This window comes from Schistocerca nitens, chromosome 1 (genome assembly GCF_023898315.1).
Source record: "Schistocerca nitens isolate TAMUIC-IGC-003100 chromosome 1, iqSchNite1.1, whole genome shotgun sequence".
Taxonomy (NCBI): domain Eukaryota; kingdom Metazoa; phylum Arthropoda; class Insecta; order Orthoptera; family Acrididae; genus Schistocerca; species Schistocerca nitens.
In genome coordinates, this window is record NC_064614.1 from 386,468,388 (window position 1) to 386,495,810 (window position 27,423).

The 27,423-nt window shown below is 35.0% G+C and overlaps 1 protein-coding gene across 1 annotated transcript in view; it reads right to left on the minus strand.

Moving 5' to 3' along the window:
* Positions 1–27,065, minus strand: part of LOC126249265 (phospholipid scramblase 2-like) — a 145,142-nt gene extending 118,077 nt beyond the window's left edge. Inside the window, exons 1-6 of the mRNA XM_049950922.1 lie at positions 26,842–27,065; positions 26,673–26,723; positions 26,420–26,479; positions 26,254–26,313; positions 26,137–26,169; positions 23,583–23,690 (exon numbers count right to left, since the gene is read on the minus strand). Coding sequence (XP_049806879.1) covers positions 23,583–23,690; positions 26,137–26,169; positions 26,254–26,313; positions 26,420–26,479; positions 26,673–26,723; positions 26,842–26,911 — 382 coding nt within the window. The 5' untranslated portion in view covers positions 26,912–27,065. The remainder of the gene's footprint in view (positions 1–23,582; positions 23,691–26,136; positions 26,170–26,253; positions 26,314–26,419; positions 26,480–26,672; positions 26,724–26,841) is intronic.
* Positions 27,066–27,423: the final 358 nt, after the last annotated feature.

The following is a 27,423-nucleotide window of genomic DNA, read 5'->3' on the forward strand; positions in this document are numbered from 1 at the left end:
CACATAATAAATTGTTTAACTGACCATAAGGGTCAAATGGTAACAACAAATCTTCCCCCTCAATCACATTCAGTTCAGAAGAAAAACTTGTTTCAGATAATCATAAATACCAACTCAGTTATGCTATTGAGTTGGAATTAGAGGATAGACAAGGGGGAAAAAAGCTTACCAGAATATACAGTAGTTTAGAAATTAACTTTTCTCCTAACAGTATTCAAGCAGCACTATGTATAAAGTTTTCATTTACACCAACTCAGAAACAGTAACATTGATATCAAAGAAAACCTTTTTTTTTAAATTCTGAGACTAAGGTATTGTGCAACAGGTGGAGTGAGCCTCATTTAATCTAGGTGACTAGTTCAAATCAATAATTAAAAGTACATTGCAGATAATGCTGCAAAATTCTTCACAATGCCACCAAAAAGCAAAAACCATTCATGACACACAAAAATTCCAAGAAAAAGCCATTTTGAGTATTATCAGCCACCAAACATATAAATTTGGTAAGACAAATGATATTCAGCTCCCCTATGAGAGTAGCTGTGAGGCAGACAATGTTCACCTCATATCATTGGCCACCGAATTCAATGATGTCCTCCTAGCAGTAGGTGAAAGAGTAGAGAGAAAATATTGACAACAGAAAGTAGAAGTATTACATTTAATTAAACACTTATTGTGTACTTCATTACCAGACAGCAGTTTTGTAAAATTCAAAATATCACAGAAATTATTAGGTCACTGAAAATCCATAACTCTTCTGTCTATGGTGGTGTTCAAACCAAAGTATTGAAGCCTTCTGCTGACTTGGTAGTGACCATCTTCAGTTACCCTCAATCATTCAAGGTATATTTACAGAAAGACTGAATTATTCAGTGACTACATCCATTTATAAAAGTGTACATATGCCAGTGTCCTCTAGAGGTGCCTCTCACTGCATTCTCAAAAAATTTTGAGAATGTAAATTACAACAGAATACTGAATTCCATTTCTCCAAATAGCCTTCAAACAATAGCTCACTATGGTTTATATAGCACTTCTATATTGAGATACCAACATAAGTCCCATGAATTCACTTCTGGTAGAACTAAAGAAGAAAAAGTGTCCTCTTGGTATCTACTGTGATTTTTTATGGCTCATGATGGAATAGATCGTAGAAGGAGACTGAAACTAATAGAGTTCAAATTAAATGCATTTCCCTTATATGGGTGGGGTAATTATTTTACAATAGAAAACAGGAAAAGTTAACAGATGGTATGACAGCAATAAGGCTAAATTGATTGTGGGGAAACATTAAATGTGACATTCCATGGTTGGTGTAAATAATTGCTGTGGGGCTTTGGAGAACTCTTCAGAACATGTAATTTTTGGTGATGACGCAAGTATAGGGGTAAACAGAGGAAATAGGTCCATACCTGATATTGACAAAATAATAACAGAACAGGTACAGAAGTGATTCACAGAAAACCAACAATATTTAAAATTCTCATACTATGTTGTTCTAAGCAAATGAAAATGACCTTAAAGATTTCAGAAGTAGAAATCAATGGACATACCTTGGATGAGATAGTGTGTATGATAAAATGGGGTGCCACCAAAAAACGCAATGTTAACCAAACCATTCAGTTCTTTCTAGTTCACACATACAAATCGCTCTCATGGTGTTTACTATTTAAATTTTGATTTATTTGTTTGTTTCTTTCATTGTTCTATACTTATTTTTATTGGCTATCTTATGTAAAGGATATGCAGACATTCGAAACCTATTAATTTGAAACTATTCTGCTTGCTGTTGTCCCAGTCCTTTTAACAACAATATTCTTCCTTTGTCTTTCAGCTTATTGTACTTATACAACTGTGGCAGACATGTAGTACATAAGTGAAATGATTAATTTCTTGTTTTCATAGTATTTCAAGTAATTTTTTTACAACAATATGCTCTGTGAGATCTGGGTGAGTGTTGTGAGAGTACTGACAACACACATTCGAAAGTCCTCATTTCACTGTTTCTAGTGAACTGTTTCAGTCTCCTGAAAACTAATTAACTCAAAAGATATTCATAATTAAAGACCAGTCACACTAAAATTTACTTCTGCAATTTATACTAATTATTAAGATTATGAATTTATTAATAATTCTATGTGATTCACCAGTCATGGGTGGTCATACAGTGTCAAGATACAATAATACTATCACAATAAAATGAATACAATATTGCAATTTGAGCTATGGTATTAATATGGATGGTATAACACATATTAAAGTTAAAATCTATATTACAATACACTTCACAGTAATAATACAACTATAAAATCAATACAAGAACATAGTGTAATGAAATAGCAATATTGGAGTTGTTGTCATGGTACTGGGTTGAAGATCAGACTTACACTGTGCTATCATGAAAGAAAAATTCTTCAGTACTGTATGAAGGCTTCTCTTTCAATTTACACTAAATGTTATTTCTAAATTTCTCCATTGGTAAAGACTAAATGTTGAAATGTAACAGTCCATTAAGACCCACTTAAAACGAACATTTTCCAGTCTAATTCAGAACCAAACATGTAAACAAAATATGCACCTCGTATAGAAAAAATTATAACTGAGGAAATATCTGTTTAATCTCTTTCAGTTCAAAGTGTAGAAGCTCTGTAAATGAAGGGAACAATTCCCATGAAGGGAGCCTCTAGCAATTAATAAAAAATGTAAATGTATTATTGTAATTTCTTATTTGAGAAAAAGCCAACAAACTGTATTGAAAAATCTGCCAAGCCTTTCAGGACACATTATTTCTCCCTATCAGGGACATGGACCATGAATTCTTTACCAGACATGGCATGCACTTCAATAGGAGGGGAAAATCATTTCTCAGTAAAAAAATCGTGGAAATTTTGAGAAGTGCTCATTGCACACCTGATTTAACAACCATTCCTCTACCTCAGACGGTACTAACAGTTTCACATAATGCTAATCATAGTCAATCAAAGTGCAGTGAAGTGTCCCAAACCACAGGAACAGCATCAGAAGATTGCTCCCAGATTGACAGTAGGCCTACACAATCAGTGTCAACACCAGATACCTCTCAAGGAAGATACCCAAGAAATAGTTATGCTTGCATCGTGAATACAGGTGCAGAAGTCCCAGCTTCTGTTATAGATACAAAAGAAACAACACCAGCAGAGGTCCCAGCTTCTGTTATAAATACAGAAGAAACAACACTAGCAGCTGTGTCTATTGAGCAGGGCAGAAGGAAAAGAGTACTGACTTCCCACCTGAATGATTTTTTAGTAGAAAACAGAGCAAAGAAGAACAACATAAGATAAACAGGGTCAGGACTTTATTTGAGGTGAGTGGTTCATCAGAAATGTCTGCAAGCAGTAGCTGCAGTAAGCAAATTAAATCCAACCCTCTGCCATTTCATATAATGTATCATATTGTTCAGTCTCTGACTGACAAATTACAAGAACTAGAAATAAAACTGTCCGACCTAAATGTTGACGTTATCTGCGTAACAGAACATTGGCTAGAAGAACCGCAAATAGAAACACTAAAGATCCCTGGTTTTTCCTCAGTCAGTTCATTTTGCAGGTATTATTAAAACATGGAGGGATAGCTATCTTTGCAACGCAGAATTTAAGGCATAAAGCAATCCAAACATATTCTGAACTGAATAAAGAAAAAGTCTTTGAAATGGTGGCTATTGAACTTACTGACATTCAACTAGTTATTATAACTATATACAGATACCCTGATGCTGACATAGAAGAATTCCTGTGTAAATTTGAAATGATGTTAAATATTGTTGAATCAAAGAAAAAGAAAATCATTTGTGGAGACTTCAACATAGACTTTTTGAAACCCTCAAACTACAAAGATAAATTACTATATATGACAAAGAGTTTCTACTTAATCTCCACACTAAATACACCAACAAGAATTACTAGGCATACTAAAACTGCACCGGAACAAATTTTTATTCAAGAAATCTTTTCTCCATACAGTAGTGAAGCAGTTAAGGTGGGATACAATGACCGTGAGGCTGTGTTGTTATCACTGGAATTACATTCAGAGAAAATGTCTCCCATTAAAATAACTGAGTTCAGGGATTTCAGTGATGGCAATATAGCAAACCTTTGCAACATATTAAACCAAGAAACATGGGATGAAGTGTTCAATGAAACAGATGTAAATAGAATGTTTGGTAACTTTCATGCATCATATAAGTACTATTTTGACATAGTCTTCCCACTAAAGCAATGTAAATTAAAACCAACCAGAAACAAAGGTTGGATTACTAAGGGCATAAAAATCTCCAGTGCAAGGAAAAGATTTCTACATTCGTATAAAAAACAAAATAATATATCATTAGAAATGCAAAATCACATGAAGTTATTAAAGAGGCAAAGAAAAGGGGAAATAATGAATATATCTGCAAATCAAACAACAAAACATGGGCCACATGGAACATCATCACATCTGAGACACAAACAAAACCAGTGGCAAAAAGTATCTGCTGCTACCTAATTTTTACTTTATGGTAAAAACCTACAGTTACTGTTCCAGGACTTTTGCAGTGATGGACTACCAGTTACAATGAGTAAAAATAACCCCTATGAATGTTATAATTGGTGAAGGAACTGGGATACAGTGTAATTCTGTAAATTAATCTTGTGTTTTGCTTCAGAGTTAACCCACTTGTTGAAATAATATTCCATTTTTTTCGAGACCAGAACAATGAAGAAAGTGAGTAACACTACAAAGGATGTAATGGTATCTATGTGAAAAAACAACTTCGAGAACCAATTGTAAGTACAAAATTTATTTGAATTTTTACTTTTGGAAATTGTTTTTTGTCTGCATTGTCATTATGGAGGATAATAGGGAGGTTAACAACAATAAGGAAGTTAAAGATAATGGGGAAGTTAATGGAAACTTGCAAACCAGCGTAGATATTACTGATAATAGTGTAGTTAATCGAGACAATGAAATCGGAGGGGATACTGATCACAGTAGTGTATGTTCACCCTTTCGTGGGTTTTGAACCTAATGTATCAGCCTTGGATAGGTTAGTTCAGCTTATGGAAGAACAAAAACGGTCAATTGACAAGCATAGAATCACTCTTGATCAAAAGCTTGATAAAAATTGGACAAACAAGGTACACAAATTTGTGAGACAAAAGAGAGTTTAGAAAAATGCTGGGAAAATGTAGATGAAAATTCCAGAAATTTGCCGACTGTAGAAGGAGAAATTGTCACCTTGAAACAGGAGTATCAACAATTTGAAGAGTGACCTGATTCCGTGGAAAATTTTGAAAAAGTTGCTACTGTAGAAGTGTTACAATTGAAAAAACTCAACAAAGATTTCGTAAAGAAATTCACAGAAACAGATCAAAATATACAAAATTTCACTAAAATTGCAAATGAGAATTACACAGAGTTGGAAGAAGATGTAGGCACTTGTTTAAGTGAAATTTCGAATTTCAAATATAAATTTCAAGAAATCGAAGATTCCGTTGCTGTGAAATCATTCTGTAGTTACAGTCCATTGTGGAACAACGTAATCATAAAAACATTTTCAGGGGAGGGTAATACATATCCAGTTGATTTCATGTACCAGATAATTTCACTGATAAAATGAGCAATAGTTTGAAAATTAAATTTTTTTGAAAGTTTTTAGATGCTGAGGCTTTGTAATGGGTGAACCAGTCAATCAAACCTGAAATGTCATTTAATGAGGTGGAACGAGCTTTCATGAACAAATTCAGGTCAGAAACTAAAGAAGCTAGAAAAAAGTCAGAATTTTTGAATGGGCCAAATTTCAAACCAGGTAGTGGATGCATGAAAACCTTTTGTGAACAACAGTTAAGAATTTTAGTACATCTTGATAAACAATTCGATGAAATGATCCAAATAGGTGTTCTAAAAGGTAGATTACTGAACAGGGTACAGTGGAGTCTTGTCTATGGAGGTGATGATACAACTGAACAATTTCTTAGATATGTAGATAAATTGGACTTAGCATGGGAGAGAAATGACAGATGTAATGACAGATCTGATGACAGCAGGTATAACAATAACAGAGCTTTCAATGATGATTTTAATAGCAGGTTCTGGAATGATGCTACAAGAAATAGGGACAGGAATGATAGGCAGAGACCTGAGAACAGGAATTTTGAACCAAGAAGTAGGTAGTTGGGGGCAAAATCAGGGAAACAATAGTAACAATTTTGAAAACAGAAGAAATGGTCTGGTAAACTAAGACCTGCCTCTTTCAGAGCCTGGTGAAATGGGGCAAATATACATGGGAATTACAATCAGGCACATTGTAGTAATTTCAGAAGTGGAAGGGGCAGAACAAATAGAACATACGAAAATTTTGTACCCAGAATACAACCTGAAGTGAGTAGAATGAAGTTTGATAGGGAATTTTGAGAAAGTTTTTTATCTGAAAACAAAGATGAACAAAAACGTAAAAAATCTGAATTTGAATTAAAAGAAAACAACTTTGACAAATTTCTTTAACAGTAGTAATGCAGTAGTAGCTGTTGATAGTGATGAGAACAGTTCTGATGAGTATCATTTAGTGAGAATGTTGAGTGACTGTGAAATGAGTGAAAATGCTGATACTGGTACTGTATGTATGAAGCTCATGTTCATGTGCTACGCAATGGAAGTGAGAATGACAGAGTAACTCCAGATGAAACTGCAGTAGATAATAGACAGTAAAATGAGGATGTGGTAGAACAGAGTAGTCATGGTGTTAAGGCTGTTGAAGAAGTGTGTGAAGAGAGATATGAGTTTGGTGTTGAAAATAATATTAAGTGTGGTGATAATGTTTCTGATGAGAGTGTTTCAGATGATGATGGTGATGATGATGTTGATGATATGTTACTTACAAAATTGAATGGGATGGTATATGTAGAAGCTAAAGTTGATGATTTGATGCTGAATGATTCTGGAATTTCTGGTGTGTGTTTGAGTAACAAGTTAGTAACCAGTAGAGCAGTGCCTGATAGATTAATGTTACCAGTTGATGTTAGTGATGTTGTGTCTGAAAGTGTTTGTGAAAATGGAAAAGGAGATCTAATTAGTGATAGAATACTAAGTGTAGTCAATGACCATAGTAGCAAATGTCAGTATGGAGATCAAAAGTGTAAGGTCTTAAGTGAAATTTGTCAAAGTGTGTACTCAGATGATAAAATTGCCGTGAAAAACATGGAACTGTCTCCTGTTGGTAATATGATTAGTAAATGTGTAGAATCTGTAATAAAAGGTAGTGACTGTGATGTAGGGTTGAATTTTCAGGACATAGAAGAGGATTTGTTATTTGAAAATGAGGTCAATGAAATGGGCAAAGAATTTGAAAGTCCATATATTGTTGTACAGATTAATGATTGGATAGGAAACTGTCTTCTGGATACAGGCAGCCCAATTACAGGAATATCGAGGAAGCTAAGAGAGAGGATCCAGAATAATAAAAATTTCACAGAATTTCCAGTAACAAGAGTAAGCATAAAAGGGGCAACATGAAAAAGCAGTAAGTTGATTACCAGACAAGTCTTACTTGAATTTAAGATTAATGATATACTAGGATGCTTAGTAATTGATGATTTGAATGAAAACTTGATACTGGATTGTTAAGGCTAATATAAATTTTGTCTGGGGTGATATGAAAATAACATTTGTTCAACCAAAAAGTGGAATTCATGGGGAAATGGGTATTGTAATGGAAGATCATCGTCTAAGCAGTCTGATTAGAGAGATACAAGAGACTAACGGTGATGGTTATTGTGAGGAAGGGGAAGAATTTGGTACTGATGAGGGTAGTGTTAATTATTACAGTAAACTAGTAGCTAAAAAGGTATCTGAAACTGAAATCCTTAATGCAGAGAATAGGAGAGAGCTTGAAAATTCCTGTGGGATTAAAATGACATATTTGATATAAAACCAGGTAGAGTAAAAGGGTATCAATGTAGACTAAAATTGAAAGCTCATGACCCATTTTTCATAAAACCATATGCTATCCCTATCTGTAAGAAAAAAGGAGGTAGAAAGAGAACTTCAGAAAATGGAAAGATGGAAAATAATAGAAAGAAGTTTTAGTTCTGACAATAAGCCATTAGTGGTAGTTTTGAAATGAGATGGGGGTATTCATTTAGTGTCCGCCCCTCGTGGTCTCGCGGTAGCGTTCTCGCTTCCCGTGCATGGGGTCCTGGGTTCAATTCCCGGCAGGATCAGGGATTTTTCCTGCCTTGAGATGACTGGGTGTTGTTGTGTCGTCTTCATCATCATCATTCATCCCCATTACGGTCGGAGGAAGGCAACGGCAAACCACCTCCATTAAGACCTTGCCTAGTAAGGCAGTGTGGGTCTCCCGCAGCGTTCCCCTACGCTCTGTAAAAAAGCATGGGACTTCATTTCCATTTTATTTCATTCATTTAGTGCTCGACTCTAGACACTTGAATAAATATTTGAAGAGAGAAACTGACCACCCTGAAAGTATAGATAAACTACTAAATAAGTCTGAAAATGTAAAATATATGACTAGCCTTGACTTGACTTCTGGATTTCATCAGATTGAATTAGAAAGAGAGTCTAGAAAATACAATGCATTTTCGTTTAATGGGAAATGTTTCCAATATTGTGCTGAACCATTTGGTTCAAATGTATCTGTGGCGGAATTTATTTGGGGATTGGACATTGTTTTGGTTAAAGAACTATTAGAAAAGTTAATTATTTATGTGGACGACATTTTGATATCAAGTAAGACCAGGGAGGAACATATTCAAATTTTAAAGGTAACTGGAGAGAAAATGTAAGTTTGCAATGAAAGAATTAAAATTTCTTTGTCGCTGCATAAATGAAAAAGGGATTTTGCCTGATGGAAGAAAGATGGAGGACATAACAAATTTCCCAAAACCTAGAAATAAAAACGATTTCTGGATTAATAAACTTCTATCATAAATATGTGAAAGCACAGGCACTTAATGCACCATGCTTGAACAACCTGTTAAGAAAAATTGCAGTGTGGGATTGGTCTGCTGAATGCCAGATAGCTTTTGACAGAACTAAGAAAGAATTGTCAGAAAGTGAAATCATTCACAGACCTGATTTATCATTACCATTTTGTTTGATGACAGACAGTTGTGATTAAGGAATTTGGGTACATTTATTCCAAGAGAAAGAAATTAATGGGAAAATAAGGACATCATTCTATAGCATTTGCAAGCAGAACCTTACAAAAACATGAGAGAAATTACATGATTACTGAAAAGTAACTTTTGGCAATTGTATGGGGATTCAAAAAATTTAAAAGTTATTTGTCTGGGCATGAAGTCAAAGTTTATACCGATCATAAACCATTAACTTACTTACAAGAGTGTAAACTGTATCATGGGAGAATTATTAGGTGTTCAATGTTCTTATAGCAGTTTAAATGCACAGTTCATTTTATACAGTGTAAGGAAAATGTCATCACTGATGCCCTGTCAAGAATGCCAGTGGGGAATGGAAACGATAATGGAAACAATATAATAATGTATTTTAAAGATGTCAAAGAGGAAAGTGAAATTAGAAAAATCTGTAATCAATTGAGAAGAAATCAAAATGGTGATGATCATTGGAAGCTTGTTAAAAGCTCTTTAGGGAAGAAAGGTCATGAGAAAGTACAAATGTATTATTAGGTCTTCAAAGGTATTCTATTTTATAGACACAGCACAGATAGTGATGCTTGGAAGGTTTGCTGGCCAGATTCTCACATAAATACTTTGATAAAGTACACACATGAAAGCATCGGGCACTGTTTCGTGTTGAAATGTATTCAAAAGGTACAAGAGTGTATATATTTTCATAATATATCTAGGAGAGTTAAGACCTTACTCACCTGCTGTGATAGATGTCAAAGAACAAAAGTTAGTAACAAAACCAACAAGGGATTTTTACAAAATGTGGTATCACACAAACAGTTGCACTTGGTAGGGGTAGATTTGTATGCTCAACTTCCAAGAGCTAAAGGGGGATTTCAGTATATTCTCATCATTTTAGATTTATTTTCTGAATATGTGAAATTTTATCCTTTAAAGAAAGCAACTAGTAAGAAAATAGCTTCTACATTTGTAAAGGACTACTTCATTAAAATGTGTACACCTATGGCCATTTATCTAAAAATAGGAGCCAATTTACTTAAAAATCTTGTGAAGGAATTTGTAGAAGAACATAACATCAGACATATCTTAATATCATCCTATTCACCTAAATGCAACCCAACTGAATGGTACATGAGGGAAATTAGTAGATTGTGTAGAACTTACTGTCAGAAAGATCACACAAATTGTTTATGTTATGTTAATGAATTTGAAGAAATTATGAATAGCCTACAACATACTACCACAGGATACTCTCCTTATGAGATCATGTTTGACCAAAAACCACCTTACTTAATCAAAGAACTTACAGAGTTTTCAGCATGTAAACGTATAACAGCAGCTGAAAGGGAGGGGATAGTTAAAAAAACAATGAAAGATTATTATGAAAAAAGAAAGATATGGCATGACAAACAGATAAAAAAAAACACGGAATTCAAAGTTGGGGATCTAGTGTTGACAAAAAGTTACACCAAATCTAAAGTACTAAATAGATAAATAAAGAAATACTTTGATATTTTTATAGGACCATTTGAAATTGTTGAAAACCCACACCCAAATGCTTATAGACTTGTATATCCTAAGTCCAAAATATTATTTGGACTCAGGAATGTTACACAGCTGAAATTATACAAACAGCCTTCATCGCTCATATAACATCACAAGAATTGTCTTTCCTCAGGAGGTTGCAAGCACATTTTGCAATTTGGTGGTGACGAACCCATGGCTCCGAGCTCGTGTGACTCTTTCCTTTTCTAGTCACATCCTCTCTTACTTTTCTGTACAAATTCAGCCTCTTCCACCTTCTGATTTGGACAAAAAGTTAGAGAATGGATGTGAAAAGCAACTGGTGCATGTATTTTATACTAAGCAAGATGCCACTTTTCTGGTTATCTGGATACAAGTAAAAACTTTGGGCAGATTTAATAATGTGTGGTTTAATAATACAACCAGATTATGAATTTTGAGGAGAGTTGTTGTAATATTTACTTATCATCTCTGTACAGTTATAATGAGGTTCTGTTAGTTTACATTGTGGATGTGATAGTCTCACTGTGATGATAATGTTGTACTCTCATTGTGCTGATGGTTTTGTGAAAAGTTGAGAATATGTTTTGAGTTGGTGTGAAGTTTACTTAACATATCTGTGCTGTTATAGTAATATATTATCACTTTACAACTGAGATGTGGTTACAATTATGTTAGAGTGTTTGTAGCCCTATATATGTGTTCCCATTTGGTTTGACCTGTTACTATACCAATTATGTGAAAGTCACTGCATAGACGTTGATTTACTATCAAGTACGAAAATACTCTCTGTCAAGATCTTGTCCTTTACATGTATTAGATCTACTGTGTAACTGGCAAAGGAACATTAATCAGAAAGAAATTTATTATGTTTGTATTACTTAAGAAAATGGAATTTTATGTTGGAAAGAGTTATTGGGACAGAAGTATTCTGATTCCCAGGATTTAAGACTCACACAGTTCTTTTTTTTTTTTTTTTTCATGTAATTTTCTACCACTTCAATGACCAAACCACTGGTAGTCATATCTAATTATTCTTTCGCCATCCTAGTACAATAAAATAGGGATAATGTATGCTACATGTCTGGTATCTGTATAAGTCATGATTTCTCCTTTGTATAGATACGAGGTGTTCTTCGTCGCAATGTCTACACAAATCTGAACTGTTCAATACTGCTGTATGTTACAGCAAGTCAATGCTTTTCAATATGTACAAATGTTAGCTTAAAATATGATTCTTAATGAAAACTGGTTAAATTTCTTCAATATCTTATTGAAAATATACTGATGACCACTATTGATTCATGTGTAATGAGCAGCAAAGGAAAAACTAAAGATTGACGATTCATATTCATGGCATAGTTGTGGTTCTTGCAGACATCTACTTTCAACTGAAGTCTAGTTGATTCATTATTATGTAACCGATGAGGACATGTGTATTTATAATACCTTTAGAGTGGCTGAATGAACCATTTTACTCCTGATATTAACTCATTCATGTTTAACCACTAGTACTTCACCCTATGCCTTAACCTATGTTGGAATTTACCTTATCAATGCCCAATTTTATTCACTGTCTGATCTGATATTGCTACATCAAGTCTAATGTGGTGATGACCAATGAGAAATCTGTCAAGTAGTTGTTGAGCAGTATGTATTCTGGAGGTAGCCTGCTGGTACTTAATTTGCCAATGTAAATCAGATTTTACAGTGGCATGTGGCCATGGTGGCTCTCAGTCGCTACAAGAAGATATTGAAAAATTTGAGATGACGACTTTCAAGCTACAAAAACAAGGTGCCTTTGACAGTGATTGTGGGCAAATCTCTTTATCTGTCCTTGTGGTTTCCTGACCTGAAATGTTCATGTCAGTTCAGTTGTTCTAAAGTCTGAGTTTGACTTGTGAAGAAATGAGGACGTTTGGTCCTACAACTGGTACAGTCATTATGTCTATGTTCATTTCAGTGAGGCTATTTTTACTCATTGTAGCTGATAATCCAACACAGCAAAATCCCGGAACAGTACTGTTTTTACTATAAAGTAAAAATAAAATTTAATCAAATATAGTGTTTCATTTGATATTTATTACAGTTTCAAAATAAAGGCATCTTGACAAATCTGAAATAAGTTGTAACGCACTTACAATAAATTATCACAAGCTACATGCTTTCTGTCCAAAATCACACAAAATACTGACTTCCACTGCCAACACGGCTGTAACTATTTATACTTTCTTAACAATCCAAAACAATCCTCGGAATTGTTTAAAATGAATATTTGATTAATTAACAATTAAAATTGATACAAAGAAGTTGAAAATACATGTCTGATTGTACACTTATTCCTGAACAGCTAGTACACTACGATTTTAGTACATGTCTGTTATTTTATTTGAGAATAAATTCTCAAATAAGGAATTACAATAATACATTTACATTTTTTTATTAATTACTAGAGAATCCCTTCATGGGAATTGTTCCTTTCATTTACAGAGCTTCTACACTTTGAAGTGAAAGAGATTAAACAGTAATTCCTCAGTTATAATTTATCTAGGCGAGTTATGTATTTTGTTTACATGCACAATCCTGAATTAGACTGGAATATGTTTTCACTTAAAACTTCCGGGCTGATAGACCGTGGTCGAAGCATAAAACTGTCTCCTGACGTTTCGTCTCCGACTGCGGGAGACATCCTCGGAGGTAAAGCGGCGAACTGCGAAGAGAACTCGAGGAAGCACTTATTATATAGGCAGTACAGAGGGTGCCACTGTCGATCACGTGGCGTCGGCTATGAGATTGTCTCTGGTAATGCCAACATTCTTGATTGAAGTAATCGATCGTCACGCTTGCGGTGCAACGCTGACATCCAAATTTTATCCAGTTTAACACCTTCGTCTTTCCTGTTAAAATTATTATGATGTTTATCAATCTCGATAGCCTCTCTATACAAGCGTGCATAATAATGCGAGGTTTTTGATATGACGCTCGTCTCGCTGAATTTTATTTCATGATCACCTTCCTGGTAAACATGTTCTGCTACAGCCGATTTATCCATGTGACCCAGGCGGCAATTCCTCATATGTTCAACAAGACGGGTGTTCACACTTCTCTTTGTGGTACCGATGTAAACCTGTCCACAACTACAAGGAATTTTATATACCCCCGGTGTAGCCAAAGGGTGCCGTGCATCTTTTGCCGACCTTAAAAATTCTTTTATTTTCCTAGTGGGTCTGAAAATAGTTTCCACCCCATACTTGCCTAAAACTTTCCCAATGCGATCTGTGACCTTGCTAATGAACTCCTGATTCTCTGCCTAGAGCGAAGTGCTCGATCTATATCCTTGCTAGAATAGCCATTCTTCACGAAAGTTGACCGTAGATGTTCAATCTCATCTTTTAAATAAACAGGTTCACAAAGTTTGTATGCCCTGTCTACCAAAGTTTTCATTACACCTCTTTTCTGTCTAGGGTGGTGGTTTGAATCTTTGTGTAGATAACGATCAGTATGTGTGGGCTTTCTATGCACCTTATGGCCCAATGTTCCGCCCCTTCGTTTAATCACAGACACATCCAGGAAGTTCAATTGCCCATTCCTTTCTGTCTCCATAGTGAATTGGATTTTCGGATTAATGCTGTTTAAATGTGTCAGGAAGGCATCCAACTCCTCTGCTCCATGTGGCCATACTACGAACGTGTCATCGACATAGCGATACCATCTGGCTGGTCTCTTACTGGCAGTCTGCAATGCCCGTTGTTCAAAAGTCTCCATAAATAAGTTAGCCACAGCAGGACTGAGAGGACTGCCCATAACCACCCCGTCAATCTGTTCATAAAAGTTATTATTATATTGAAAGTAGGTTGTGGTGAGGCAGTGTTGGAATAATGCCACAATATCGGTAGGAAAAATATCCGCTATGCATAAGATAGCTTCGTTTACCGCAAACATGGTAAATAACGACACAATGTCAAAACTGACGAGGATATCATCTGGGCCCATGCTCGTTTCCTTTAACTTCTCAATGAAATGAGCTGAATTTTTAATATGACTGTCCGTCCTACCAACATAAGGCTGCAGCATTGAGGCAAGGTGTATAGCTAACTCGTGTGTTGGTCCGCCTATAGCGCTGACAATTGTCCTCAACGGAATCCCAGGTTTATGAACTTTGGGTAAGCCATAAAGTCTAGGTGGGTACACTTCTGTTTTACAAAGCAGCTTCTTATCGCCGGAGCCAAATGAAGACACTTTCACCAGTCGATTTGTCATTCTTAAAATCTTCAAAGTCGGATCTTTCATGAGCTTTTTGTAATTGGAGGGAACCAAAATATCATTGATTTTTCCATGATAGTCCTCACTGTTCAGTATGACGGTGGCATTACCCTTATCTGCATTAAGAACAATAATGTTTTTATCTCCATTTATATCCCTCAGCGCCTTCCTTTGAGCCTGCGACAAATTACTTTTAGATGGCTTACATGTATGTAAAATCCTAACCGTTTCCATCCTAATTACGTCAGCAGACTGCTGTGGAAGTGGCGGATACCGGCCACAATATTTGCTACAATATCCTCTGTGGGTACGTTTTGGGGCATCACAGCAAAATTGCCTCCTTTCGCTAGTACAGAAATTTCAACTTTTGACAAATCTTTATCAGACAGGCTAATAACAGTTCGAGAATTGTCCTCAACTGAATCCCCAGAAATGTTGTTCTGTAAGTTATTGAACTTCTTCTTCTGCCTGTTTGCTGATATTTCTGCACTAACTTCCATAGTTTTGAATGTTAGATCGTCAATCTTATTCCAATCACCACACTGCATAGTATTACTAAGAAACAAGTGGAGATGAAAAAGTTTACTGCTGGTTACCGCCAGTGCTCGCCGCGTCTGATGAATCCTCTCACCAGCCGTTAAAGTTTACATTGTATGGAATATGTTTGTTTTAAGTGGGTCTTAATGGGCTGTTACGTTTCAGTGTACTTAGGCAGTACATTTAATAGTTTTGGGACCACCCTGGAAAGCTATTTTGTGTCTTTTTTGATTGGCATCTTAGCCTATCTGTACAATCTTTATTGCAAGTGCAGTGCTGATGAACTTTGTTTCTCTTTCTGTATATCTCAAGGTTTATCAAGGGGTTGTTGAATATATACTGGCTGAAAACAAGAATAGCTCCACATCAACACTGCATAACTAATGTAGCTGCTGAACATTGCACAGTAAAATGTTTGTAGTTACTGTTCTCATATTATACTTTTTAGGTTCCTCATTAGACACAGGACCAATGAAAGCTTGGAACATGTTAGCATGCTGTTGCCAGGTTAACTTGATACCAGTGCAAAAGGCCAGAAGTTTAATAGCTGCTGAGTCATCCAGTGCTCATGTATCACTAAGGCTGCATATCACCCTCTGTGTTTTGTTGCCATTAATTTCTATCTTGTTCCTTGTCTTCACTTAATAGTACTTTTGCTTGTCGAACAAACTGAGCAACATTCTTTCCTTTTGAGAATAAGGTTGTAGCATCTGTGAAATGCAAAGTGCACCCTTTGGATCCTATGTCATTAACAAAAATCAGGAATGACAGAAAGCATGTTACAGATTCCTGTGGCACACCATGTAATGACATCTTTTCACCTGAGCCACCTACTTGTACTGATACAGTTTGTTGTCTGTTATTTAGGTAGGATTCAAGAGTTTGCTGAAGAGATCCTCCAACATAATAGAAGTTTAGCTTGCTGAGCAAGGCATTATGTGCACAACAGTTGAGTGCCTTACTGAGGTTACAGAGCAACAGTGCTGTAGACACCTTGACTCATATATGTAAATACATCAAGTACTGCTGTTATCATTGATATACCCTTCCAAAAACCATGTTGTCTTACATGAAAGAGTGTATTTTCTTGAAAGCCAATGATTGTGCAGTTTCACAGATTATAGTTTTAAATACAGTACAGGACGTGCCATAAGTATCAGGACTCCCTGAGAGTTTGTAATGTTTTCACAATTTTTATTGTGTCTTTTAGATACTCTCTCACTCCCACATGACCAGGTTCAATTTATTTCTGAATCTCACGACAACTGCATGATCTGTTAAAAAGTGAGGACTTTCATCAACTGAGCTTTCCACTATCTCTGTAAAATAGTAATTAAATTCATCTTAACTTAAAGAGTTAGAGCAAGAGTGGGCCTTCTCCTGTATTCATTAACCAAGTCCCATTCTGCATTTCAAGAATTATGAGCCTCTTCAGTAAATTTGGTACAACAAATAACTGCAGTTTAGTATATCATTAACATCATTCAGTACTGTATTTGGACAAATAATTTTATTTTAGCTAGTTTGGGGGTATCCCACCTCTTTAGTTTGACAGTATTTTATATGCAATTTGATGTGGCTATTTAATATCTCTTGGGTTTTAGTGGAAAAATTTCATCAAGTTTTAATTTAAGGTTATGGAACATGCAACTTAGTGCATCATTTGCTGCCCATTCTTAAAATATTTTGTGGTGATCTGCAGAAGACACTGTAGTTTTGAAAGCATCTAAGTTTCTTTTTGTAATAACCCTGTTTGTGAATACAGAATTTGAATGCCAGCTGGGGATTTGTTGTGTATTCAGTGAGTTTACCATACTTTCATATGTGACACTGTGATCTGTAGGTATAGGGTCAACCACACTTACTTCATAGCTTCAAACATTTAGGTTTGTGAAAATTATGTCACGACAAATTAATTGTCTTGTTGTTTGATACTTTGCCACAAATAGTCCACAGCTGCTTACTATGTTCATAAATTATCTCTCTTTTTATCAGTAGCATCTCTGATATGAATGTTGATGTCTCCACATAAAGCAATCTTTTCTCATAGGCACGCTATGTGATGTGGACAGATTTCCAATTGGTTGATGAAATTTTATAAATTGCCATCTGGGAAATGGCAAACAAATGTGACAATTATGTTAGCATATGCAAGCCCAACATCAGCCACTTCTAGGTTTAAATATACACAGAAGTTATTTAAGTCAATTTTCTTGGCACTGAGATTGCTATTTGCATACCTAGATGCACAACCTGGATATTAGATCCTCTACACCATGAATTTGCTGTTTCCAGTTATTCAGTACATATGTAATATTCTGTTTCTGGTTGGGCTTGCCAGTGTTCACTTGTACACCAGTATATTTGTTAGATTCAAGGACACAACTAGGTATTTGTGTTGCCCAAATTTTTCTGAACTACATAACCATTTTCATTATTCATGTAAGACCTTAATTCAAAATTTGTATAAATTAACAAAATTTCAAAAACGTCTGCTTTACTTGTAAGTAGTTAATCTACACATATGCATAGAGTGCACTAATCAAATAGAACTGAGGCATTTGTATTTTTTTCTTTACCAACTATACTGCAGTTAAATCAAATAATTGTTGGGACTTATAAAATGTAGTAAATTTTCACAATATAATTTTGTAAATTACAGTTAAGTGTCAAGAATATCATTATGCCAGTTGATATGTATTACACCACGACAAAAACCTTCAGATTTCCAGGAGCATTCATATGCTCTACATCTCTCTGTTAAAAAAACTGTGCAAGGTACTCTACCAGTTAACATCCTGTTTTACTAATTTCATTAAAACTATATAATATCAGTACCATTGAAGTTTATGTACCCCTGTTACCAAGCAAACATCATGATAAAAGTGTACTTCCCTTTATGATCTCATTACCAGCTTTCTGGTATTTGCATCAGTGAAAGAAAGTGGCTTGCATTGTACAATAATGCTACCTGTTCTGATGTGAAAAGATCCAAAATATAATAGTTATTGTATTATCTTTGGTGAACTGTGATTTGAAGGACAGTTAGGCTCACTGCCATAAATATTGAACTTCCATTAGTGAGAAGGACAGTTAGGCTCACTGTCATAAATATTGAACTTCAATTAGTGGGTCATTTCTAGTAATGTGTTCATGATGAGTTCAGTGGCTTGTACAGTAATTTTACACGCAAATGAGTTGAGTATAGAAACAGTCATGGACTATGTAAATGAGCTATCATTGAGTGTTACTTTTGTATTTTAACATTGAAAGTTGAGGGTGCTTTAAGTTACTTGGTAGTTTGATGATACTGTTTTGGATTAAAGCTAACAAGACAGTTTTTGTGAGAGCTACTAGTGCAATAACACAAAAATTGCTTTCAGTTCTTAGATCCTGGTCATCACTCAATTGTGTGTGTTGAAGAAAATAGATGTGCATACTAGTAAATTTGAAATCCCATTGTGACGCATCTGTTATTTCTGAATGTAGTTAAAATATACATGCAAATTTTCCATTTTGAGCCTACAGACTGAGGAAGAAGAGACCACTGCCAAGTAGGTATACTTACAAAGTACCTTTACATTAAAAAATATAGTAAACGTCCAACATTATTATGAATATAAGAACAATATATGTACTTTTTCAGATTTCAACATTTATTTTGAATAAAGAATGTCTGGTGAATATTTACATTTATTATGAATAGTGTATTGACATTGTTACAAAGGTTGAAATTTGATTGTTCAACAAAGACAGTGTGCAATTCTTCGTGTTAAGTGTGAAGACTGATATGACATTATGTTCTTGAGTGCATTGAAGCAATTTAGAAGCTGTCCTTCCAAATGCCAAGTGAACAGCATTTTTCACTACAAATAACCTTACAGGTTGGGCAACAATAACTAAACAATTTGTACATAAAGTGAAAGGCAATCACACATTTTAAAATCTAGGAATGTAAAGTACTCTACATTAAACTGAGTGAAAGTCCAAATAGCTGTTTATTGTGTTTTTCCATGTTTGAAAATACAATAAACAGCCAATGTGGATTTTGACTTTCACTTAATTTAATATACACCATTTTACAATCTTTGATTTTAAAGTGTTTTATTGACCTTCACATTATGCTCCATTTTTTTTATTATCATTGTTCATGTACTCTTGTTTGTGAATGGTACTTTTATTCTGACCCATAGGATTTTGAGACATGATTAAGAAACCAGTTGGATCTATGAGACTGGTGGTTTGTCTACAAATTTGGTTTTCACAAACATCTGCTTTTCTCAAAACTTTGTGACTGTGCTTTGGCCCTTGTATTTCTCACTGCCTCAGTTCATTTAGCTGTTTGCAGATACTTGCAGCAAAATATAGTGGAGTATCTTTAGTTGAAGTACAGTGATGTCAGCTATTCCTCTATCCATTAGTTCTGGAAGTAAATATCTGTAGTCGAAGTGCAATGATGTTTCTAGCCCTTAATTCTGGAAGTAACTATATGTTAATTATGTGAAGGTGCTGCTTCACAAGGCATCAAAGAAATACGGTTAAAGCAGTTGACCTACCATTCACCCTGTCAAAATCGTAACATTTGGTGGACTGCACTCCGTTTCCTCACAAAATGAAAGATTATCTTTCATCCTAATAAATGATTTCATGAGCTATGGTAAACTGCACTCTCATCAGTAAATAAAACATTTTTTTATTATTATCCGATGGTGGAAGCAAGAAGCATCATTTCACATTCATGCATACATAAATCCAAGTCACGGTCATTCAACTCATTCACTGAAGAGGGCAGAAAACAAAACATTCAAGTCTTTCCACATGTTATCTCATTTAGTTAAGTGCTGGATGCCCAATTATGCATGTGACTAATGTTTTAGGGTAGCAGATGATGAACTCATCAGCACCCTAACTATGCAGACCACTTATGTGTTGATTTCATCAGTGATTATTCAATCAGTTATAAAGAGTAGATCTACTCAGAAGTAGTAGAATTATATATCAGTTTTTTATTCATAACATTGTTTGTCTATATGTCCATATGTTATTAGAAAATAAACAGGCTTTTCACTCAGCCTGCACGTAAACACATTATGTGATATTGCTAGTGTACTTTGCATTCTTTTACTCAGTACTGTCCTATGCCACATAGTCTTCTTGGACAATGTAGTTAAGATCAAAAAAGTGCTTATTCTATAGATATATGCAGTATGTATATTGTGTAAAACTTTTAACCAAACATTTTACAGAAGCCTCTTCATGGATCTAGGGTTCTTACAATTACATGCCAGTACATGTACCTCCAGTGTTATTTGTTGTTAACAACAAGAATGAATTCATATGATCTATAAAATTCACAACCAGAATACTAGTGTGAAAGTGGAGTACAGTGCCACTGTGATATAAGTGAGGTATGACCTGATACAGTAGACTTACACAGGTAAAGACATACAACTGTACAACACTGATTCTAGGTCAAGTCACAGATATTGCACTTACAGCCCATCAGCAATATATATTGTAGAGGGCATCCCCCACACTAGAAATAAATATTATTTCCATGTGGACTATGCAGTTCTGCCTTGGGTTCAGAATTAAGTCTTGTATTATACTGCAAAAGACTATAATAGCTTGCCAGTTAACACCAGTCAAAAAAGTGAATATCTACAAATACTCAAAAACAAAATTAGTCACTCCTTCTATAGCTCATCAGATTATTTTGATTCATATCTGTAAATTCTGTGCAACTGTAATGTTTGTACCGAACACAGGTTCACTAAGGAAGTAGACAGACAACTTACAGTGGTCTGTATGAAGTTACACGTTTGCCTACTTTGATGTGTTAGATAAAAATGAATCTGAGTTGCATAAGAGGGGAAGCAGTGTTTATTTTCAAATCAACTGTTTTTCTCTTATTTTTGTGTACATTTACAATTTAATACAGAAGTAATTTCCATAAATGTCAGTGTAAGAAAGCAAGCACTAGTCAACATTTTTTGTTAATGTAGTTCACAGAAGTAGCCTGCAGAGCCTGAAGCTGCTTGTTAATATACACTATGTGATCAAAAGTATCCGGACACCCCCAAAACTATACATTTTTCATATTAGGTGCATTGCGCTGCCACCTACTGCCAGGTACTCCATATCAGTGACCTTAGTATTCATTAGACCTCATAAGAGAGCAGAATGGGGTGCTCCACAGAAGTCACAGACTTGGAACGTGGCCAGGTGTTTGGTGTCACTTGTGCTGTACTTCTGTATGTGAGATTTCCACACTCGTAAACATCCCTAGGTCCACTGTTTCCAATGTGACAGTGAAGCAAAAACATGAAGGGACATGTAGAGCACAAAAGCGTACAAGCTGACCACGTCTGTTGACTGACAGAGACTGCCAACAGTTGAAGAGGGTCATAATGTGTAATAGGCAGACATCTATCCAGACCATCACACAGGAATTCCAAATTGCATCAAGATCCACTGCAAGTACTATGACAGTTAGGCAGGAGATGTTAAAAATTGGATTTGGTGGTTGAGCAGCTGCTCATAAGCCACACACCTGCTGGTAAATACCAAATGACACCTCACTTGGTGTAAGAAGTGTAAACATTGGATGATTGAACAGTGGAAAAACGTTTTGTGGAATGAAAAATCATGGCACACAATGTGCCACTCCGATGGCAGGGTGCAGGTATGACGAATGCCCGGTAAACGTCATCTGCCAGCATGTGTAGTTCCAAGAGTAAAATTCGGAGGCAGTGGTGTTATGATGTGGTCATGTTTTCCATGAAGGAGGCTTGCACCCCTTGTTGCTTTGCATGACACCATCACATCACATGCCTACATTGATGTCTGAAGTACCTTCTTGCTTCCCACTGTTGAAGAGCAATTCAGGGATGGTGATTGCATCTTTCAACACAATCGAGCACCTGTTCACAATTCACAGTCTGTGACAGAGTGGTTACATGACAATAACATCTGTAATGGACTGGCCTGCACAGAGTCCTGAACTGAATCCTGTAGAACACCTTTGGGGTGTTTTGGAATGCCGACTTCATGCAAGGCCTCACCAACCTACATCAGTACCTCTCCTCAGTGCAGCACTCCATGAAGAATGGGCTGCCAATCCCCAAGAAACCTTCCAGCACCTGAGTGAATGTACGCATGCAAGAGTGGAGGCTGTCATCAAGGCTAAGAGTGGGACAACACCATATTGAATTCCAGCATTACCAAGGGAATGCACCATGCACTTCTAAGTCATTTTCAGCCAGGTGTCCAGATACTTTTGATTGCAGTTTAACACATCCTGCCTGAAGGCTCTTCTGGATGATGGGGTTTATGAAAAGACTGGGTTTGTGGAATGTGATCTGTGAATCCAAACATATTATAAAAATATGTGTGTGTGTGTGTGTGTGTGTGTGTGTGGGTGTGTGTGGGTGTGTGGGTGTGTGCACAAGATTTTCACAGTTTGTAACTGTGGAGCACAAATGGCAGTAGGCAAATATGATAGCTGTGCATAGAGTTGTAAAGAGGCATTGTCAAAAGATGTTTACAAAATTGCATTGTAGACATGTGAAGTAGCTCCACCCACTGTACAGAAACTGTCCAGATTCATATTTCTTATCTTGGATATTGTACTTGCACACCTGTACCTTATGCATATTTCTTTGTAAGATGGTTTCATAATTTCAAATGTTTTCTCATGTATACATGGAAATGAAATATTTTTGATACTTCACTACAAACACAGTTCACTTTTTGTTTCCATTTATAATATAAAACTGACAAAATGAATACCTGGGCAATGCTGGATTTGTCCGCTAGCTAATTAATTAATGAACTTAATCTTAGCACTTCTCCTCCCATTGATTTCAAAATATGGATGAAATATTGTCAGCACCTAGGTTAAAACTGGCTACTTTTGTGTTGAATGCCATTGTAAAGTGTAGGTTAACAGTCTGTGTCACATGCACCTATATTACAGTTTATAACACAAAACCTATTGATCATTCTAAAACTACAGTAATATTAAAAATATATATTTTTTGTGTTCCCAATTTGCTTTTTTAAGAGGCCACAGAATGAAAGTAGTATTATAATTTCAAAACTGTAAGTACTTACTGTCTTGTAATTCAACAGTTTGCTGTATAATCAGCTGATCAGCTACAGTTAAGAAGTCAAGTCCTGACAGTGGTATGAAATGTGTGAAGCTGGTAGTTTGCCAGTTTGCTGAAATAAAACAATATAAAAAATATTTCAATAAACATTCATACATGTTTTTGCACAAATTATCTTCCAGTTAGTTCTAAGAAAAGAAGATCATCTTCATATTGTCACAGCAGAATGTAGGGCAACATCAGTAAATGTTTTTCATGATCAAGAGTTATTAATTGTCTCCCTCCAAACATGTAAATGTATATATGAATATTAATGAGAATTTAAATGGAAAGACATCCTGGAAATTATTTATTACCTAGGACCAGTATGATTTGCTTTCTATGTTGCACCTACTGTGTATGAATACTGAATTAATAAAGCTTCATCTTGCTTTTTTTTTTCTTTTTTTTTTTTTTTACCACTTACCAATTTTTATGAGATGTTATTCTGAGGAACTTCATGTTATACACAGTAAATGTCTATAATATGAAAGTGTATAATTACTGGATATACTTTGCATTTAAATTTTTTGCAAGTAATCTGTCATAAAACAAAAGGAAAGTAATACTTGGGTGTGAGAAAAGTCTTCACATGTAAAATGCTTTGCAACAAAAATCTATTATTATTAACTCAACAGTGTAAAGTATGTAACACGTAGTGAAAATCATGTAAAAAGTAAACATGAAACTTATGTATTAACAACTCCTAATATTTCAGACCAATTTCCTTATTAAGAAATGCAGTATGAACCATGATTAAAAATGTAACTGGTAATGTTACTGAATTAAAGGATCTTTCACCTTTGTCACTATTTATAATTAAGTATAGCTGCACCTTCTTTTGAATTCTACTACAGAAATGAATTTTAATTGAATGAACTCTGGGCTCTTAATGAAACATTGTAAATTAACTAAACAGTCGCTGTTTCTTGCCTTGCTTCACAAATTTTGATATTGTTACTGCACAACTTAGGTTCAGGCTATAAGCCCATTTTCAAGTACATTACTGATTCCAAAGATCATAATACAAAGATAAGCATGATGGTAAGGCAAAGATAGTCGTCTCAACTTCTTAATTTATTGATCCTTGGCTTAATATAAAATTAATTCAATGATCATTTTTGACAAATTACATATGAAATTACACAATTCAGCAATTACACTAACATGTCTAAACATACCTTTATGCCTAGGTACATTTAGTCATGTTAGTGTAATTGCCGAATTGTGTAATAAAAGTATGCCTAGGTATGAATCAAACAATGGAAAATCCAGGTTGGAATGTAACAATATTATGAAAAGGAGAGTTGTTACCCATCATGTAGTGGAGATGCTGAGTCACAGGTAGGCAAAGAAAAAAAGGCTATCGCAAATAAAGCTTTCAGCCATTAAGGCCTTCATCAACAATAGACATAGACACACACACACACACACACACACACACACACACACACACACACACACACACACACAAGCACAACTCACACACATGACTGAAGTATCAGGTGTCCATGTGTGTGTGCGTGTGTGTGCGTGCGCGCGTGTGTGTGTGTGTGTGTGTGTGTGTGTGTGTGTGTGTGTTGTTGTTGTTGTTGTTGATGATATCCTTAATGGCCAAAAGCTTTATTTGTGACAGTTTTTTCGTTGTGCCTATCTGACACTGAGCACCTCTGCTATATGGTGAGTGGCAACTTTCCTTTTCATAATATTGTTATATTCCTAGGTATGTTAGGTCATGTTAGTGTAATAGCTGAACTGTATAATAAAGGTGTGTTTAGCCACGTTAGTGAAATTGCTGAATTGTGTAATTCCATATATAATTTGCAAAAATTGTCAGTGAAATAATTTTACATTAAGCCAAGGATTGGTACATTAAGAAGTTCAGATGACTATCTTTGTCTTATCATCATGTTTATCTTTGTATTATCATCTTTGGAATCAGTAATGTATTTGAAAATCGGTTTACAACCCAAAACCTAGGTTGTGCAGGAACAATAATAAAATCTGTGAAACAAGGTAAAAAACAGTGACTGTTGGGTTAAAAATGAGTTGTTCTAAACCACATGTGAAACTAACCATTCTCTTCCATGTAGGATAAAGAAAAAAAATGATTTATGTTAAAACTAACCAATGCTCATGGGAAGTCACAATGGTATTTCTTTAATACTAATATGTGATTATGTTGAAAAAATCTGAAAACATTGATATCAGTACATTTGTCATCTTGTATCCACTGATTAAATAAACAGATGTAATTTTAAATTATATCATTATTACAGATCAAATCAACACTACATTTAATAAACCACTTAAAAATCTCTTTAAATTCATGATGTGTAAAAGTACAATGAAAAACTCAAATGAAGTCTTTGCCTAGTACTAAAAAAGAACAACAAAAATTATTGAAATGGAACATGCTCATATTATTAAAGTAACAAGTGATTTAATACACAAATAAATGCATGTTTAATGTGAAGGATGTCTAATCCATATTTTTATTCTCATCTTTGACACATTACCTGAAGACACTGGCATTGGGACACGGTCATCATCTGCAAGAGAAAATGCGTAATAAATGCAGTTATAAATTATAATTTAATAGGCAATTTTTAAAATATTTTCATCATCAATCATACCTGTTCTTCGAGGCTGGATAGTTATAGTGGTCCTCTCAGAATATACAGGCATGTGAAACTCTGTTCAGAAGGGAAATCCGTTTTATTTAAACTGTTGCTTTTAGAAGGTAGTTAATAATGTTGAGACTTTCAACAGAATGAAATCCAACAATAAGTGCATCTTTACCTGGTGCAGCATGATGAAAATCTTCATTGACTTGTTCAGTTTCATTGATAACATATCCCTCTATCAAAAAGAAAGATGAAATATTTTGTTAAAACAGAAAAAAGAGTGTTAGTGCAAATGTTGCTCATAGCAGTGGTTTATATTTGGCACAAGAAAAATCTCAGAAGAAAGATAATTTCATCTGATCTGTTCTTTTAGCTTATATCTTTAAAACTATTCATTGACAAATGTACTGGATCAAATGTACATTTACCTGTTGGTGTGATGGCTTCTATGACTTGATTTCCATTGGTAACATGTCCTTCTGTCAATGCAAAGAAAACGTTTTAAGAAATTGTCTTTCTAAGAATATTTGGTTAAATGGCTAGTATACACTTGTTGACTCTTTTGTTGTTCAAGAATTGCAAAATATTTATTTTTACCTGATTGTGTGTGATGCTCTCTGTTATTTTCTTCGTTGACTGTTTGTTGAAAATTATCTTGAGTGGACATTCTCTTTGCTTTTCTGGCCAGTATTCATTTGTAGACACTACCTGATATACTGATTTGTATCTAGTTACTTTGAGTAAACAGGTGAAATTTATGTCACATTGTAACTCACTGAAAACTGTTTGGTAACATCTTATAAATGTTATCAGTGTATATGCTGCAGTCTAATCACAAAATACTGGCCCAGTACCTGTTCAATCTAATCTCCAGATACTGAGATAAGATATAATGTTTCAAATGTCTCCGATGTTTTACTGATAATCCCCCTTCCTGCCAATGAGTTAAATATAAGATTGCATTCTCTTCCATTATTATTGTAGTCAGACTTCCTCCAAAACAGCTCCTTGTGTTTTCTGTAGCTTTAAGCATACTTTCATGCACTTATTTTATTGCAACACTAAAATATTTCCATCATCAGTCAGTAAGAGCACTACATTGGAAAAAGGTTTTGCAACAATAATTTAATCTTAGGATGCTGCATGGGTAATGCTTGCAGTTAAACAATATTCAGATAT